The 17337-nt window shown below is 36.5% G+C and overlaps 1 protein-coding gene across 1 annotated transcript in view; it reads right to left on the minus strand.

Moving 5' to 3' along the window:
* LOC134671013 (uncharacterized) overlaps window positions 1-17337 on the minus strand; it is a 61208-nt gene that overhangs the window by 43059 nt on the left and 812 nt on the right. The window contains exons 2-3 of the mRNA XM_063528833.1: window positions 14987-15143; window positions 14418-14500 (exon numbers count right to left, since the gene is read on the minus strand). Coding sequence (XP_063384903.1) covers window positions 14418-14500; window positions 14987-15143 — 240 coding nt within the window. The remainder of the gene's footprint in view (window positions 1-14417; window positions 14501-14986; window positions 15144-17337) is intronic.

The following is a 17337-nucleotide window of genomic DNA, read 5'->3' on the forward strand; positions in this document are numbered from 1 at the left end:
ATAAACTATAAATACTTAAATAAATTATAAATAAAAAACTGGCTCCAGCTCGGTGCCTTGGGGCAGGGTGCCAAGAAGGCACTCATCAAAATTAAATTAAAGAAAGTAAATAGGTACCTATCAATTTTAAAAACAGGCAGGTAAGACTATTAATCAGTAAAAAAAGTACCTATACGTACAGAAACCTAGTTCGTTTTTTTTAGCATTAGAAAGAACTTGGAAGAAGGTAAGCGATTTTGGCATGTCTTTTAATTGAAAAACGCTTATTAAAAATCAGTAACTATCATTTATGAAAGCAGAAGAATATAAATGATCGTATTAGATTCATAATTGTTACATATTTGCCGGAACTTATTTTTAAAATGTGTTTTTCAATTAGACACAAAAGACACATCAAGATTGTTTACCTTATTTCTAATGCTAAAAAAACAACCTACTTTCTGTTAGTCGTTTAAGCAATAAAATTAAAATAAGTATAATAATAGTACGAGTATAGAGCACTTGGCAGAGAAGTCCCTTTAGTGAGTCGAGCGGCCCCGGCATGCGGGACCGAAAGCCATTCTCTGCTCGAATTGATTTTCAATTTGGCTTCTAGTTGTAGACATAACGAAAAGATAAGCAACCAATTGTTTTTTTAGTAGTCGGTTAGTAGTAGTTTTTCATAGTCAAATGTCGAAGGAGAACAGGTCAAAAGTAAAAGAAAAATATGATTCTTGACCATTAACACCGTGGACATGGTTGTTAAGCAAATACTATCTCCTCTTCTTAGCCTTTCCCGCGCTTGCATACTTAGGGAGAGCCTTGTCAACATAATACGTACGTACCTAATCCCAATATTCGGCCGAATATTCGATTGGGCTAAAACTACCTAAAATAAGTTCATTAGGCACTTGTCCCATCGCCGACGATGAGCGATAAGCGAGTAGAACGATAAACTAGAAACGAGTGGTCGAGCGGCGAGAAGCGAGTGTTAGCTTGTTAGCTAGTTTTGTGTTGTGGGTACTAGACGACGATATATATAGTATACACACATAATATATATATATATATATATATATAAATATATATATTTATATATATATATATATATATTATGTGTATATATATCGTCGTCTAGTACCCACAACACAAGCCTTATTGAGCTTACTGTGGTATGTAAGTAATGTGGCTATGGAAAATCGAATGCCTTTTTAGGGTTCCGTACCTCAAAAGGAAAAAACGGAACCCTTATAGGATCACTCGTGCGTCTGTCTGTCCGTCCGTCTGTCACAGCCAATTTGCTCGGAAACTACTGGACCAATTAAGTTGAAATTTGGTACACATATGTAAGATTGTGACCCAAAGACGGATATGTAACGTCAACAAATAAATTTTAAACAAAAGGGCTGCTTTTGGGGGGTTAAAGATAAAATTAAAAAATAAAGTTTTGCAAACTATATCGTGTTACATATCAAACGAAAGAGCTCATTGTGAGAATCTCAAATATTTTTTTTTACAAATTTACGATAAAAAGTTTAGAAGTTATTCAAGAAAATAGACAAAAAATGACCATTCCCCCCCCTCTATCTCCGAAACTACAAGGTCTAAAATTCTGAAAAAAAATACACTAAATAGTCCTTTACCTAAAGATGACAGGAAAACCTATTAGAAATCTAGAGTCAAGCGTGAGTCGGATTTAAGAACAAAAATGTGGTTTCGGTTATTTTAGGGACACAGCCGCAATGGTTTAGGTGAAACGTGATGTAGACAGCTATTGTGAAGGCCCTAGGCCTATATCCGCATAAGGCCGAAGGCCCGAAGCGTCCCGAAGAGGCGTGCCTTTAGCTTCAAGCGTGAGTCGGACTGAAGACAAAAAATGCGACTAGGCTGTATCTGGAACACAGCCGCAATAGTACTTGTAGTACTGATTGATTAGGTTACTATTGTTACGTATTTTAAAAAGCAATATACAGGGTGGCCAAAAAACAAACTAAGTGTATTCCAGTTGCCAACGTGCAACCCCGAAATCGCTGAGAAAAATTTGGCTGTTTCATACATTTTGGCTGGTCCGTTTTCTATGGGAGGATACATTTTTTTTTTCTATTTCGGCATTGGTCCCATAGTAAAAGTTGTAAAGCTCAGTATAATCCCAAAACATCCCTGGCTGAGGGAATGCACTTATTTTTTGGCCACCCTGTAGGTATTATCTTCGGCCTTCGCTTTTAAAACACTTGCGAAAGTTGCAGGAAGCGCGACCCGTCGCGTCGGACGCTCCGAGATATCAGCCCTACGCGGAGCTCGGTCTTCAGTCTTCGCATTTGGACACTAGTACTATTCTTTGGCATTTAATCTTCCTATCTAAGCTACTTTGCATAGTTGCGGAGATATAAGCCACCACGCCAGAAAACTTCATGTTACATCTGGTTTTTGATTGACCCATTCGGGTTTTTCAAGACGTTTTATTCACGTCACGTTTCACATACAAAACAAATATTGAAAATTGTGTGATGTACGGAACCCTTGCAACGCGAGTCCGACTCGCACTTGACCAGTTTTTTTATTTATTTATTTAATCTTTACTGCACAAAAGAAAACCGTACAGTACAAAAGGCGGACTTAATGCCATAAGGCATTCTCTACCATTCAACCTTAAGGCCAAGCAGAGAGATTGTGAGCGGTGCTACAGTTACAACAGCAAAAACAATCAATAAATTACGAATAACATATTAATTACCTATACAAATATACTATAGGTACACATATATATACATATACCTATACATATATATACATAAATAACGACGAAACATATTATGAAACTAATAATACGCTAAGATTTTTTCATTCTGCTAGCAAAGAAAGCTCGTACGGATTTTTTGAAAGCGAACTTATTAAAAAGGCATTAGAATACGCACTCCTTTCCCTTGCGAATTCGTGTAGGCTAATGCAATCTAATATCTCACGCGTTAGACGACATGACAGCCAGTTAGAACGGATACATTCCAGCAGCTTTGCGAGATTGCCTTAAAATAAAACATGAAGGCTTCAAATAAGGACGGCATATTGTGTCGAGAGTCGAGGCCAGCTTGACGTTGTCTATCGTTCGTTTTTTTAGCATTAGAAAGAACTCCGCAAAAGCAAGCGTGCAGTTTTTATCAGGCTCGTTAATTGTTCATAATTATTGAATTATCTAATGTAGAATGATCAATACATACAAGTCATACAACTTACTTCAAATTGTTACCGCTAAAAGTGCCAGATTTAGAACCGCAAGCGAACTTCTGCGAAGTTCTTTCTAATGCTAAAAAAAACGGGTATAGTCCGTTTAATAAAATTGGAAGGTAAGATGGGATAAGAACATACAGATGTAGTGCATTGTTTTCCTTCGTATTTTCTCGGAAACGTTCGTATTTGTCATGCTACTTCAGTCAACTTCAGTGCTTTTTGTACCAAGATTGACTGAAATAGCAACGCACGTTGGTATGTTAAAATGAAAAAACCCTAATGATGCTTTGAATTTGGCCGCTTTAGCAAATGTTGCGGTACAGCCTCGTGAATTATGACTGTTACAGTCAACTTTTGACTCCTAATGTTATTACATAATAACTTTGGGCATCAGATATTGATATTTTAACAACACATAAATACCATTTGGGTCAAAAACATTATTACTACGAGTTAAGTTTATGCGTATTTCCTGTGGACATCATAAAATAAATGGACATCAAAGCCCAATTTTCTTACTTTATCCTTAGAGTCATGTCAAAACCTGCTAATTCCTTAAAAGTTTTATGATAAAAGTCTGAGAAAAGTGTATACAAATCGTTGACTTCAATGATACTACAGAAAAGATGCCAGTTATCCTGAATATTTTAACCCATATTACATCACATAGTGCCATCTAGTTCAGTTGTCAAATTCCGAGACAATTCCAAGAAAAAAAAAAATTCTCTTATATAATTATAACTCTTTACTGCAACTTTTGTTTTGACCCCACCGCTATCCGACCGTGATTCCACTATCAGGCCTATCAGCTGCTACACCCTTGTTAGGGTTCCGTACCCAAAGGGTAAAACGGGACCCTATTACTAAGACTTCGCTGTCCGTCCGTCCGTCCGTCCGTCCGTCTGTCTGTCACCAGGCTGTATCTCACGAACCGTGATAGCTAGACAGTTGAAATTTTCACAGATGATGTATTTCTGTTGCCGCTATAACAACAAATACTAAAAACAGAATAAAATTAAGATTTAAATGGGGCTCCCATACAACAAACGTGATTTTTGACCAAAGTTAAGCAACGTCGGGAGTGGTCAGTACTTGGATGGGTGACCGTTTTTTTTTGCTTCTTTTTGTTTTTTTTTTTTGCATTATGGTACGGAACCCTTCGTGCGCGAATCCGACTCGCACTTGCCCGGTTTTTTTCTCTTTGCGGACCAAAAACCAAAGTTCAGGGCATCCATCTTGCGTCGATAATTTCTCGATAAGTGTTCGCATGTACCGCGACGTTGACGGATCGCTGTACCCTTTACTACCCACAGAAGTTTAGGATATCAACGATATGTAACGTCTGTTCTACTTTTGTGAGTTTATCGCATTTCGACCAAAACAAATAAATCTTCTTATCGAGACGAAAACAAGAGGCAAACGTGACGAAAATGGGTCACATCTATGGGAATTTTTATGTTAAGTAAATTGTTATTATTGCTCTTTAGTATAAGAATTAACTAATCTGACTAATCAATCAGTAATAAAATTAAATAGATGTCATATACTGATACAAAAGTGAAGACCTTCAATGCCCGAGGCTGGAATTAACCTCTTAAGCCCCTGCGTACAATTTTTTGTACATATTCCAAAATCTATTTTGAACTGTTGTTGTGTAACTAAGAGTTCCAGTTTCAATAACAAAACAATTGCCTCTGGGTCTCAGGAGGTTAAACCGGCGTCTTCAGGCCACCCGGTCTCGAAGGTATCCGTCCTAAATAGGTACCTACTCGAGTATATGCAATCGGCTCGGCTCTGTAATAAGAATGTTACTTACTCACGCGCTAACCTCCTTCAGAATTACCCATAACAGTTTAAGCAATTTATACATATGATTCCAACTTCAAGGATTAATATCTTGCAAATAGCTTTCCTCGAAATTCTAAATGAATTCACCTAAATCAGTGCAATAATCGTGACTTGGTCGCATATTTCGATCCATCCTTGGACGTTGTTACAAACGCTTAGGCCCACTTGCACCATCCCACTAACCCGGGGTTAAACGGTTAACCCTAATAACCTAATGTCAAATTGTACTGGTAACCATGGTAACTCCAGGTTTAACCGGTTAACCCCGGGTTAGTATAATGGTGCAAGTCGGCCTTAGAAAATAGGATAATCTAATCCATAAATTTGATTTTAAAGATCTGAATCATTAAACAACAAAATGCAAGTTAGAGTTAACTGCCTTACCAGTGTCAAACTGGCATTTTTGCCAACGTCTGCGTAACTTATTTTTTAGCCATCTCGCTCGCACTAAATATGCGAGTAAGAGCGAGATGGATTAGAAAGTAAGTACATACTTTCCCCGCTGCATGTTCAATATTTTTGCTGAGGTAATATTTGCAAAGGCTTTGAAAACGAGGATAGGATTCTGGTATGCTGGTTGTCGTATAAATAAAATTAGATATGCTGAATACGATGTTACTGGTATCGAATCGATGATAAATGAAAGGGTGCGTCAACGCGTAAAATATTGGGTACAGTTACGGACTGAATAGCAACAAAACGAGCCAAAAAAAGAACATATATAGTTGCAAAATCACAAACATCCAGATACATTTAAAGAATGATTGTACTCTACCCTTTTGAACCACCAGTGATATTTAAGGATGACACGTTAGACCGGGCCGTGTCCGGGCCGGAGCTTCCGGCGCTTACTTTTCTATGACATGACAGGTGATCACGTTATGTGTTCCATAGAAAACAATGCTCCGGAAGCTCCGGCCCGGACACGGCCCGGTCTAACGTGACTCATTCTTTATAGGACTAGATAAGAACCAGAGCGAGAGTGGTAGCTCTTTTCTTCACGGGAATATCATACCGGATTTTGGATGGCTAAAGACACCGTACTATCAATTGTTGCGGTGGTTGTACCGTTCGGTATTTCTACCAAATTGCATCGCTCTGCAGCGTCGCTCGCGGAAGATATGCGACTGGCGTTCCTTCACGATACTTGGGACTTTCCGTTCTATGGCATTCTATTCAATCTTTGGATTCCTTGACGATCCTATATAATACCATAAAACCTTCCAAATGTATGAAAAAGTTCCCAACAATCTTACAAATCTCAATTTAGGTGTAACAATTTTTTAAATAAAACATATTTTTGGTAATATATGTAGATAACTGCAATAAATAACTTAGTTTTTAATATAGCCAATGCAAATATGAACCTAAAGGTTAAAATTAACGTTAAAGTAGGTACCCTAGTTAATCTTTTGGAAAACGGTTAGGTTAGCCTATGTCAATGTCACCCGAACCGAAGTTGACTCGATTGACATTTCATTCATCAAAGTCTCCGCTTCGACACCGCGGAGGAACACATGTCATCGACATACGGCGCGATTCGGGAAATGAATTAGAGACTCACTAGATATGAAATAGTAAAGATATGTGACGTTCCACGGCAAAAGGTACCTTACGGCGGCTGGCGCTTACGCTATTATTAACACCGCTCCAATATTCAGCCGGTGCAATGGTACCTTTTGCCGTGGAACGTCAGGTATCGTTACTATTTCATATCTTGTGAATCTCTAAATCATTTCCCGAATCGCGCCGATACTCAACACATAGCAACAGCATTCCTTTTGTCATAGTCGGATAAATATAGGTAGGTACACCATGAACATCGAAATTAGAAAATGTAATTATTGGGTATAATAAGTAGGTATCCCACTGATTCTTTAATTATAGAACCTTTTAAAAACGAATCAATAATTAATCAACCCTCGCAATACCTTCATAAAAATGCTAAAGTTCATTAAATTAAAAAAATGAATACCGCCGGGAACGCCTTTTATATCAGCTTTTTTTTGATAATTTATTTACAGCTCTCGGTGGAGAAGTTTTACGACGGCGTCCAAAAAGGTATGATATTGCCTATAATAAAATACTTTTCAGGGAATTGTCGGGTTGTCCCATGGGATGTTGAGCATCCAAGATATTCGATATTAAAGTATGCAGATAGGCGCGGAGGCGTTGTTGGAGTACCTATACGTGAGCGAACTTTGGTTTGTGAATAATTCTGTTCTCTATACTCAAATATGTTGTGAATAACCTCAAAAGGCTGCTACTAGTAGAGTCCGTCTAAGCTAAAACCCATTTTTTTAAAAGATTTGAATTTTTCTAACCTCAAAAGTGTTATATAGCTTTTTCTTCCAAAATGATCCCAAGCATATAGTTCCTATAGCTAATATTACGATACAATAATATGTATACTACACTATAATTCATTGTATAATAGTTACTTAGATTTAATTTTGGAGGATAAAAGTTACCACTAGTTTTGAGGTTATAAATTTTTTAATTCAAAAAAACTGGGTTTATGAGTTTAAGCCTAGTCAAACAATCAACACGCCGTTCTTTCTAACGGAGCAAGTTATGTTTTCAACACTACCCTACTCTCGAGGATCTGTGAGCGACGCGTCAGAATAAAAAATATAATTTTCCTACGTATCAATACCTACTGGTGCCAACGTTTTTCTTTTGATGATATGTATAAAATTCACCCTCATGAGCGTAATATCATTCACATGAGCAGCTTGGAACTACATCGATACTACTTAAGCCGCGATTCCTTATACGTATTCAAATTAGATTTGCACATCAGCATCACCTCAAAATTGGTACCTAACGTATTTTCAGCGAAATCCCGTGTGAAAGGAATGTAATCAGAATATTTTATAGGTAGATCATCTCGTTTTTATTTTGATGCCGAAATATCTCGACGACACCAAATACGCCTCAAATAAAATTCCCTTTTCCAGATATACCTATGCCCTTCTAGTCTATGATACTTTACCTGATTAGAACTTGTCAAACGCCACCAACTTTTAAATAGGTAGGTACCTAGGTAGGTAAATCAATAGGTCAAGTGGTTCCTAACCATTCAATATTGTTACCCATGGGTGCCCATGTGCCCTATTATTATTACTACAAGGTAATATATTGAAATTATGTAATGCTTTTATTGAACACCTAAAACAAAGGAATAACTACAATCACTAGATTAACATAAAATAAAACTATGTTATAGCTAGCAAAATAAATAGATTTAGAAAACCTATAAATATATTGAATTTAAATAGAAAAGTTTTGTGCGCATTATTTTAAAATATGGCATACTCGCTAAAGAATATTAAAAGAGCAATTGATGAATGTCTGGTTTTATGAGAAGGTGGAGGTTAAGTCTAATTTGATTACTCAACCTATTAAAAAGGTAAAACACAGTCCAAAATTTCCCAACTACCCAAAATAACTAATATATCTAAACAAAGGTTTAGGAGTACCTAAGTATTATTTAAATTACGCAGTTCTAAGGCATGATATTTGCATAAATGAGAGAAATAACTCAGACAAAAAACACGTAGGTATTGAAGCTGTGGACCAAAGTTTTAGTATTGGACTTATTATAGTAAAACTAAAGGCACATAAAAGTTCCTACATAGTAAACCTGGTGTAAGAAATAGGCATTTAATAACTTTTAGCCGATCGGAAAGCAATGAAATTCAACAATTTTCCAACGCCATATATCCAGCGAACCATAACTTAGATAAAACATTAAACATTCTGGCAAAAAGCCAAGATGCCAGCGTGATAATATTTCAGCGCGGCTTTTAATAAAATTGACGTAAATGTATGAATTCCTTTGAGACAAAGGAGCTTCAATATTTAGAGGAAAATGGTTTCAGCGTTAAAGAGAAAATCTTGTAAGTAACCCACCAAAAGGTCGGGGCGCGCGAGTGCCATCGCCAAGTCAAGCAAACAAATTCACACTGACGTACAATCCTCTTTTTAATGCTACTTAAAACACTTGTATACATTAAGTTAAGCCCCCCCCCACATCTAGCGTCTTTCGAGCGTCGGCGTCTGTCGGCGTCTGGTCAGCGCTATGGAAAATGACGTCGCTGCGCAGTTACGTCGACGTTGCGTCGAGCGCTGCCATACAGTTGTAGACGCCGACGCTCGAAAGACGCTAGATGTGGGGGGCCCTAACTAGGCAAGGTAGGTAGGTACATATCTGGGTATTTTATGGCGGCGGCTACGTTTGACTCTAAAGACGTCACGTCAAGGTACCATCAGGCGTAAAAGTGCATGGCGACTTTATCAATAAACTCATTCATAATTTCTCTATGCAATTTCGCAGCTCACTGTACAAGGTACTAGACGACCGAGGTGTTAAGTTTTATTTGCACAGTTCATTAATATTTATACAGGGTGTATTTCTGGGTCGTGATCCAGAACCACTTTTTTTGACTCTGTAAATGATCCACATTATCATATGGTAGTATTTGATTAAAATAATTACTTAAATTATTCTTATTTACCAAGTAAAATTAATGTTATACTAAGTAATTATGGTCACCCTATGACTTTTGACATACGCTGTATGGAAAGCGACAAGACATTGAGTAGGGTCACCAAATTGTATGCAAAAATGTTTTTTCCTACTTGTCATCTGGAAAATAATCATCATTATTGGTGATAAACAATAATTAACAACATCATTAGGCTCACCTTTGGATTCTGTATGATGTCTGGCTCTCTTTCTCCACGACCCCGAAATCACCCTGTATAATGTATTTCAAGATATATCATGTCTTTATGTGAATCTATTATTCCGTCAACAGATGAAACTCCTTGACGAATTAACAAGTGAGCTGCTATGCATTATCATTACAATAGTTTCAATTTAAGAGGCATTTGGATTCTAATGTGCATAATTAATTTGCACATTAGTACCTAATTAAACTGGTTTCATTGAAATTACTTCTAACTTTATTGCCTTCATATCCATACTAATATAATATTAATAATGTGAAAGTACTCTCGGCCCGATTCGAACTTACCTACCTACTACTACTTACTAGTAGAATACCTACTCTAATATTACTCAAATATGACGGCTAAATACCATATAGATTAGATATGTCAGTGTCAAATGTGACGGTTCTTCAAACAAAAACGTGTCTGTATACTCTGTATGTCTGTTTGTTAATGTAACTTTTCACGCTTTAACCGCTGAAGCGATTGAGATGAAAGTTGGTATTAAGATAGTTTGAGTCTCGGGGGAGGACATTGGATAGTTTTATCCCGGAAATCATCGGGAAATCCCAGTTTGCTATGGAAATACTAAGTCTACGCGTACGAAATCGCGGGCAAAAGATAGAATAAATAAAACATTTCGTACTCGTAAAATTTTACACGCGAGCGAAACAATTCGAATGTACATTTTTGTACCTATTGTACTGCCATGTCTGGAATGCTAAAGTTAATATCAAACGGCGAGAGCTCGCATTCCTGCTCCGATGGGCGGAGGGGAGCTTAATTATCTACATTCCTCAGGGATCTGTATAAGTTAGTCCGAATTTAATTACCTTTAGTCACAGATCACTTACATTAGGTATAGATGGTCAAGCAAATCTTGCCAGTAGAAAAAGGAGCGAAATTAAAATTTTATATGAGACGAAATCCCTTCCTTACATTTTTCAAATTTGCCGCCTTTTTCTACTGACAAGATCTGCTTGACCATCTATAAGTATCAATTATAAACCTTTCTTTAAGTCTAGTCCTAAAGAAAATAAAAAGTCTTTTTTGTGGTACCTAAGAAAATCTATGCATTTTCTTTTATATTAGGTTTTCCTCACTTTTCTTGCTATGTCACTACGCTCCTGTGTTGTATAAAATGCGTATTAGACTTCGACTGAGAGGTGCAGTATGGTACTTTTACATAGTGTCTATGTACTGTAATCTCTAGTTTTTGTAATAGGTATAAGCCACTCTATAGAGCTATATAGCTATAGCTAGCATACGGAGTCTAAGGGAGGCAATTTGTGCATTTAGATATGGATACATTTACTTAGTGGACACGTGTTAACACGAATTACATAATAGGTATCATCAGAATTATCAAAACACGAATCGCGTTTCAAATAAAAGTCTGACGGGTAAATATAAGATCACATTATAATAGGCATCTTCTCAAAAAAAATAGACGAACGTAGGGTATGCATTACATGCAAACTAAATCTTTACTGTTTTTTTTACAAAAAGACCGCATTTCAGATTCCCAAACTTTCTTTCGAAATAATTATTACATCTTAAACTTTCGAAATAATTATTACGTAACTAAGCAGAAAAAAATTTAATTTATGCAGCGTTAAGGAGCTAAGCCGTATTTTTATTAAATATCACGTGAAAATATGAAAAAATATCGATACGAGTAAAAGCGGTAAACCGTGTCTAATCGTCCTTTTAAATTTCTAATGCAGTTTATGCCTTATGCCTAAAAGATAAGGTTGAATTTGTTTTTTTTTAAATCTCACCTTACATGACGCTTTATGAGGATGCGTGCATTCCATTAGCGTCTCCATCAATCAGAGGGCAATTTGTAACCATATTGAGAATCTCTGTAGCTGCCAGTCAATCTCGTTAGGATGTTTTGGTTTAGCTTTTTAACCTTTTCTCTTAGGTGTTGGTTTATATGTAGCTGATTCTTAGTAAAACTATAGCTAGCGTATTGATGTTAAAAGGGTCGAGTTTAATAAATTTTCAAAATTAAATAAATCATAGAGTTAGACCAAGAGAAGTTTGCAACGATTTTGACAGCACACGCAGTGCAAGTGAACGAATGAAATGAAGTGAATGATGTCATTTATACATCATAATTTCGTAGAAGTTTGACGTTTAAAATAACGTTTGCACTGCGTGTGCTGTCTATATCGTTGCGTTCTCTTTGGTTTAACTCGAATCATTTAAATTTCTTAAGTAAGTATTTCATATCATATGGCATCCCTGTCATCTTCAGATTTCTCCCTTTCTCCAAAAACACATCTAAGTAAATGAATTATTACTCCAACGTTCATTAATCTTGATCACTGAATATTGTAGGTATTCTGAAGATCTTTAATAAAATATTCAACTCCAAGCCGCAACTAAGTTATGATTACTACATGCTATAAATCATATCGTTGTCTGTGGGTAGCTTAGTCTGTAATACCTGAAAATCCTGTAAATCTTCGCTCGGTTTGTAATTTAGTTCTAATGTTTATAGAAATCGGCTAAGAAGGTACTCCCCCGATGATAACTGATAATATGTCAATTGTCAGAAATGTACTCGTACCTACTGTACCTAACTATATACTACCTAGGTATATAGTGCATAATTTTACACACTTTTATTTAGCTTCACTGCGTATAAGGGGAGACCGAAGTGAGTTGTGACAGGGGAGAGTTGTGACATCGTCGATTTTTTGGAATCTATTAACTAGAAACTAGGTCGCAATAGCGCGCGTTTGTTAGTTCAAGTTACGAGCTAACAAACGCAAACGCACTTCCTCTGTCACAACTAAGCTCGGTCTCCCCTACCTATATCTCTTTGTACCTATGGTGCTTCAAATCCTGTAACTTAAAACCACTTCCGGGTCTCTGATTAAGCTGAAATTTCACATACTTCCACTTTTCCGATGACATTGCAATAACATGCTAACATGGAGCTGATCTGATGATGCAGTCGGAAGGTAGCCAAAGGAACTCTTCGATGGAAAAACATATTTTTGACGGTTACTTAATTGAGTCATGTGCCTTTTTGTGATACCAGACGGTCCGACACAGATATTGAAAATATTAATCTGTGTTGAAAAAAATCATTGCTCTAGCATCAAAACCCACGGAGGAAACAGTCGAGTACGTTTGTATGGAGAAATGACCACTCATGTTGGCGCTTAAGTGTCTTATATAAATAGGTAGATTTTATAATGCATGGCATAGGGCCTACAATTATAATGTATTGTACGTAAATAAATATTTAGATGAATACCTAATGTTGCGAATTATGTGCTGATGAACTTGATGATCCTGTTCTTTGTCATTCTCCCATTAAGGTACGCCAAAGAAGTTTAGGAAGGCCCTAAAGTTAGGCGGGGCTCTGCGTTGATCTCCAGCTAAATATAGTATTAACACATTCACTGCCGTAACACGGGAAAAACCGGAGGTAGCGAAAACACCTACAAACAGAGAACCCGCCTAGCGGGTCGCTGGCAGTGAATGTGTTAACCCTTATCTTGGCATCGTAACACCCGTGATACATGGAACTTAAAAAAATCTAGCAGGTTCACTTTATTACCTAACACAATAATTCTGCCATCAATATGTCGAGCTACCCCTCTTACTTATATAAAAAAATTATTGACACGAGTGTCATAGTAAATTAAATAGTAATAATCAACATGGCGCCGTGGAAACTATAGATTTCGGTTCGTACTGGAAGTTTTGCATTTATTTCTTATGTTAGTATATATTTTTCCATAATCTACATTTTGATATCTTTACTGTCTCTTAGTGCATACATATTTACAATGCCTTCGAATTTAAAAACATTTAATACATAGAACCTTACATGAAACTGTTATGTATTATATTTGATACACTGCCAAGAACTCAGAAACGTACATATCGAAAGGATTGTATTACATTTAATACATTGCCAAGTTATCGTCAAAATATTTTTACATGATTTTTTATTTGTTTTATATTTGTGGGGTTACAAAACATGCTTCAATTATTTGATATTAGTTGTCGTATTATTTAGTTATTAAACTTGGTTTTTTTTTAAGTATTAGATGTTATTTAACTATATATTCGTACGCTGTAGCATTATAATATATAAATATGTGTATGGCAAAAATGGCCCCAAAGTAAAAAAAAAAGTATTTTTTTTTTACTTTTAATTATTTGTTTACTTTTCATATTTTACTCAACTTTTTGCTGACGACTTTTTTGAAACTTTACGGGATCTAATTTTCCGCCCATGTGATCAGGTATTCGTAGATATAATTTATTTTTACAGGTTTAATAGTCATCTGATGCTTTAGATTGCGTTTAATTAGCAGTAAATGCTAATATCTGTTGCATTACATGTTTTATTTTTATTAAAATCTTCATTTTTCTTCTAAAAAGTAGGTAACTATTTTGTCGAGTTATTGGCATTGTATCAAATATGATACATATGATTTTCCGAAACTGGAAAATCCTGGATTTTTTTTCTTATTTTTTAATAGTCTAGTATGCTCAATAGGTGACAAAAAACAAAAAAAAAGTTTATATTTAAGATATTTTGAGCCTTGCCAAGATAAGGGTTAAAGTGGAAGGAACTATGGAAGAGGAATACTTACCAAGCGGAGTTCTGTGGCCAAGTCGATGACTAACTGGTTTTGTTGGCTTGCAAATTCTTCACTTACTAAGTTTTCATTTGGCCCTGAAAAAGATAACCCAATGAGAATTGTACTGCAATCGGTACAATTTATATTTATTATATCTGAAGAATGAAGCGATTCACATAAAAGTGATCAAACTTCACTTCAAGAAGTTCGTTTGATCATCTAAAATATTCACGTAAACGCAATAGACCATAGAATGTCAAAAACAATCCTATATTCCCTAGGGCACAAAGAAACATCTCTGAAGCTGTTTAAGCGTGAAGGATACTTAGTTACATGTGTGTTTATAATTATTAAGTCATCATCATCATCTCAGCCATAAGACGTCCACTGCTGAACATAGGCCTCCTCCTTGGACCTCCATTCGTATCCGCATCCAGCGTCTTCCGGCGGCCCTAACAAGGTCGTCTGTCCATCTTGTGGGTGGACGTCCTACGCTGCGCTTGCGAGTCCGTGGTCTCCACTCGAGCACTTTTCTTTTCGAATTATTAAGTAGGGATAAATAAATATAATGATAAGTGTACCTTCGTATGAGTGTATTACGGCCACCCAAATAGCAGTCCAGATGATGATGAAAGTAGTGATGCCCAATTGACAAGCCATGAATCTGAACAAAATGGAGCCGATGCTTTCATCTGGCAACACAGGCGCCGGGCGAACTCGCAGCCAAGTTTCATCGTTCTGCAAAAACACATAAAGGATGACTCACGTTAGACCGGGCCGTGTTCGGGCCGGAGATTCCGGCAAATAGTTTTCTATGGGAAGCATCACGTGATCACCTGTCATGTCATAGAAAAGTAAGTCCCGGAAGCTTCGGCCCGGTCTAATGTGAGTTGTCTTTAAAAGTGAAATGATTGGGCTACGTTTTGCATATGTTAGCACCTACTTCAGAAGGGACATTCCGCCAGAATGATAACTTTTAGCGTTGATGGGACGCATGTGGAAGCTATCTTAGTAATACCAAATGTTATCAAAAGTACGATAAAGTGCCACGTACTACCGGACAGTAATTTTTTTTTTTTGTGGAATGCCACTGAATAAAATATGTGCTTCATTTTTCTATGTTGTCTCAAAAATCTTTTCGTCAGACATTGTAAAGCAAAAAGACTATAACTTGTACTAACAGGAACAATATTGTGACCACTTGTGGACCTTATGCCGTAGCAATAAAGCCTACGAATCATCATTTAACAGTGTGGACATTATTATGTGTCTCATATATGTAGTTTAAAAGTTAAAAGTGTCGTTAACTCGAAATGGCTTTAATCTTTTTGAGCACTCTGTTTAGTTTTTCGTCCGGGGGACGATTAAGAGGAGAAATATCCGATTATTTTAAAGATCAGTAGAACGACGGGACAATGGTGGAGTTACACCGCCGCTTTTCAAAGTAAAACTTTGCTTACAACGCTTAAAGGGGCCCACTGATTAACAGTCCGCCAGACGGTATCGGCCTGTCAGTTAGAATAAAATTTTGACAGTTCCGAACAACTGACAGCCCGATACCGTCCGACGGACTGCTAATCAGAGGGCCCCTTAAGATGATTATCAAGGGACCATGTCAAAAACGCATCTTAAGTGATCAAAACGAAACGTAACATGTCGAAACATAGAAAGGGAAAACGAAAAAGAAAATGTGTTTTTTGCGTTCTCTAACTAAATATCACAAAGCGCACTTCTTAGCTTAACTTTGCATAATTTAATCCCACGATAACCAGCTGCAACAAATAACCAACAGTATTCATCAAGTACTTAAATGCACACATGACTCCCAAGAGAAATCTAACACTACCAGTTAACGCGGTAAGTAAAGTTAAGTGCTGTTAACGCGGTAAGTTAAGTGCTTTAAGATTGCCAAGTGCCGTAATTCCCCAGAAGATCTTCACTTAAAAGATCGACCTCATTGAAGCGGCTGCTGCACCGTTCCACAGTGACGTTATCCCGTTTTTAGTTCGTTAGATATTTTCCAAATCTCTTTTTTATAATTCAGAACATTTCACAAAAAAAAAAAATGTATTTATACCTAAAAGATTTGAGGCGTTCCCTCGATTCCTCGTGGATTCCATCATCTGTAACTTACAGCATACATTATTGGCAAAATCCAGTTCTGATGATGGAATCCACGAGGAATTGTAAGTATGTATACTTTCATATAAAACTATTTTTCCAAATCGCTAGAGATAATAACGGAGTTCTAAGGTAACAAACTTTAAAAAAAAACATACAGTCGAATGGAACCTCCTCTTTTAGGAATTTAGAAGTCAGTTAAAATAATTTCGCTTTAAAATTATTTATTTTGTACTTTTTACCAATTAAATTTGTGGTTTACATTTACCTACATATAATCTACCATGATAACATACCCATTCCAAATCCATCCATATTTTCACTGCGCATAACCCTGATTGAGCATATTGTACGTACCTATACATTCTTCTTCGCTATACTGTGCGTCTATTTTAAAATAAAATATGTTTTTAGCTTTTGAAATTTGAAACCAGCAGTGTACGCCCACTTTATCTGTGTCAGCTAGCCTGGAAAGATTTAGGTGTTTCCACTGGGAATCGAACTAATCCCGGATTTAGGCCAAGATTTAACTTTATACCTGTTCCCCTCTTTTGACACGTGGCTCGAATGATTGAATTCGTTCTTCTCGTTACAATTAAATATAAGTTTTAATGATTTCTTCTTCTTTCCTTGATCTGGTTATGTGTGTCTATTTTAGGGTTAGTGTTTTGTAATAGTTGAGTGTTTAGTGTTAGTTGTATATTTTGTAGTTCTATTGTGATTTTGTTTCCATGTGTTATTTTGACATTAAAGAAATTGAATTTGAATTTGAATTTGAAATGAAAACGAACCTTGAGACAATAGATCAATA

This window comes from Cydia fagiglandana, chromosome 14 (genome assembly GCF_963556715.1).
Source record: "Cydia fagiglandana chromosome 14, ilCydFagi1.1, whole genome shotgun sequence".
Lineage (NCBI taxonomy): Eukaryota > Metazoa > Arthropoda > Insecta > Lepidoptera > Tortricidae > Cydia > Cydia fagiglandana.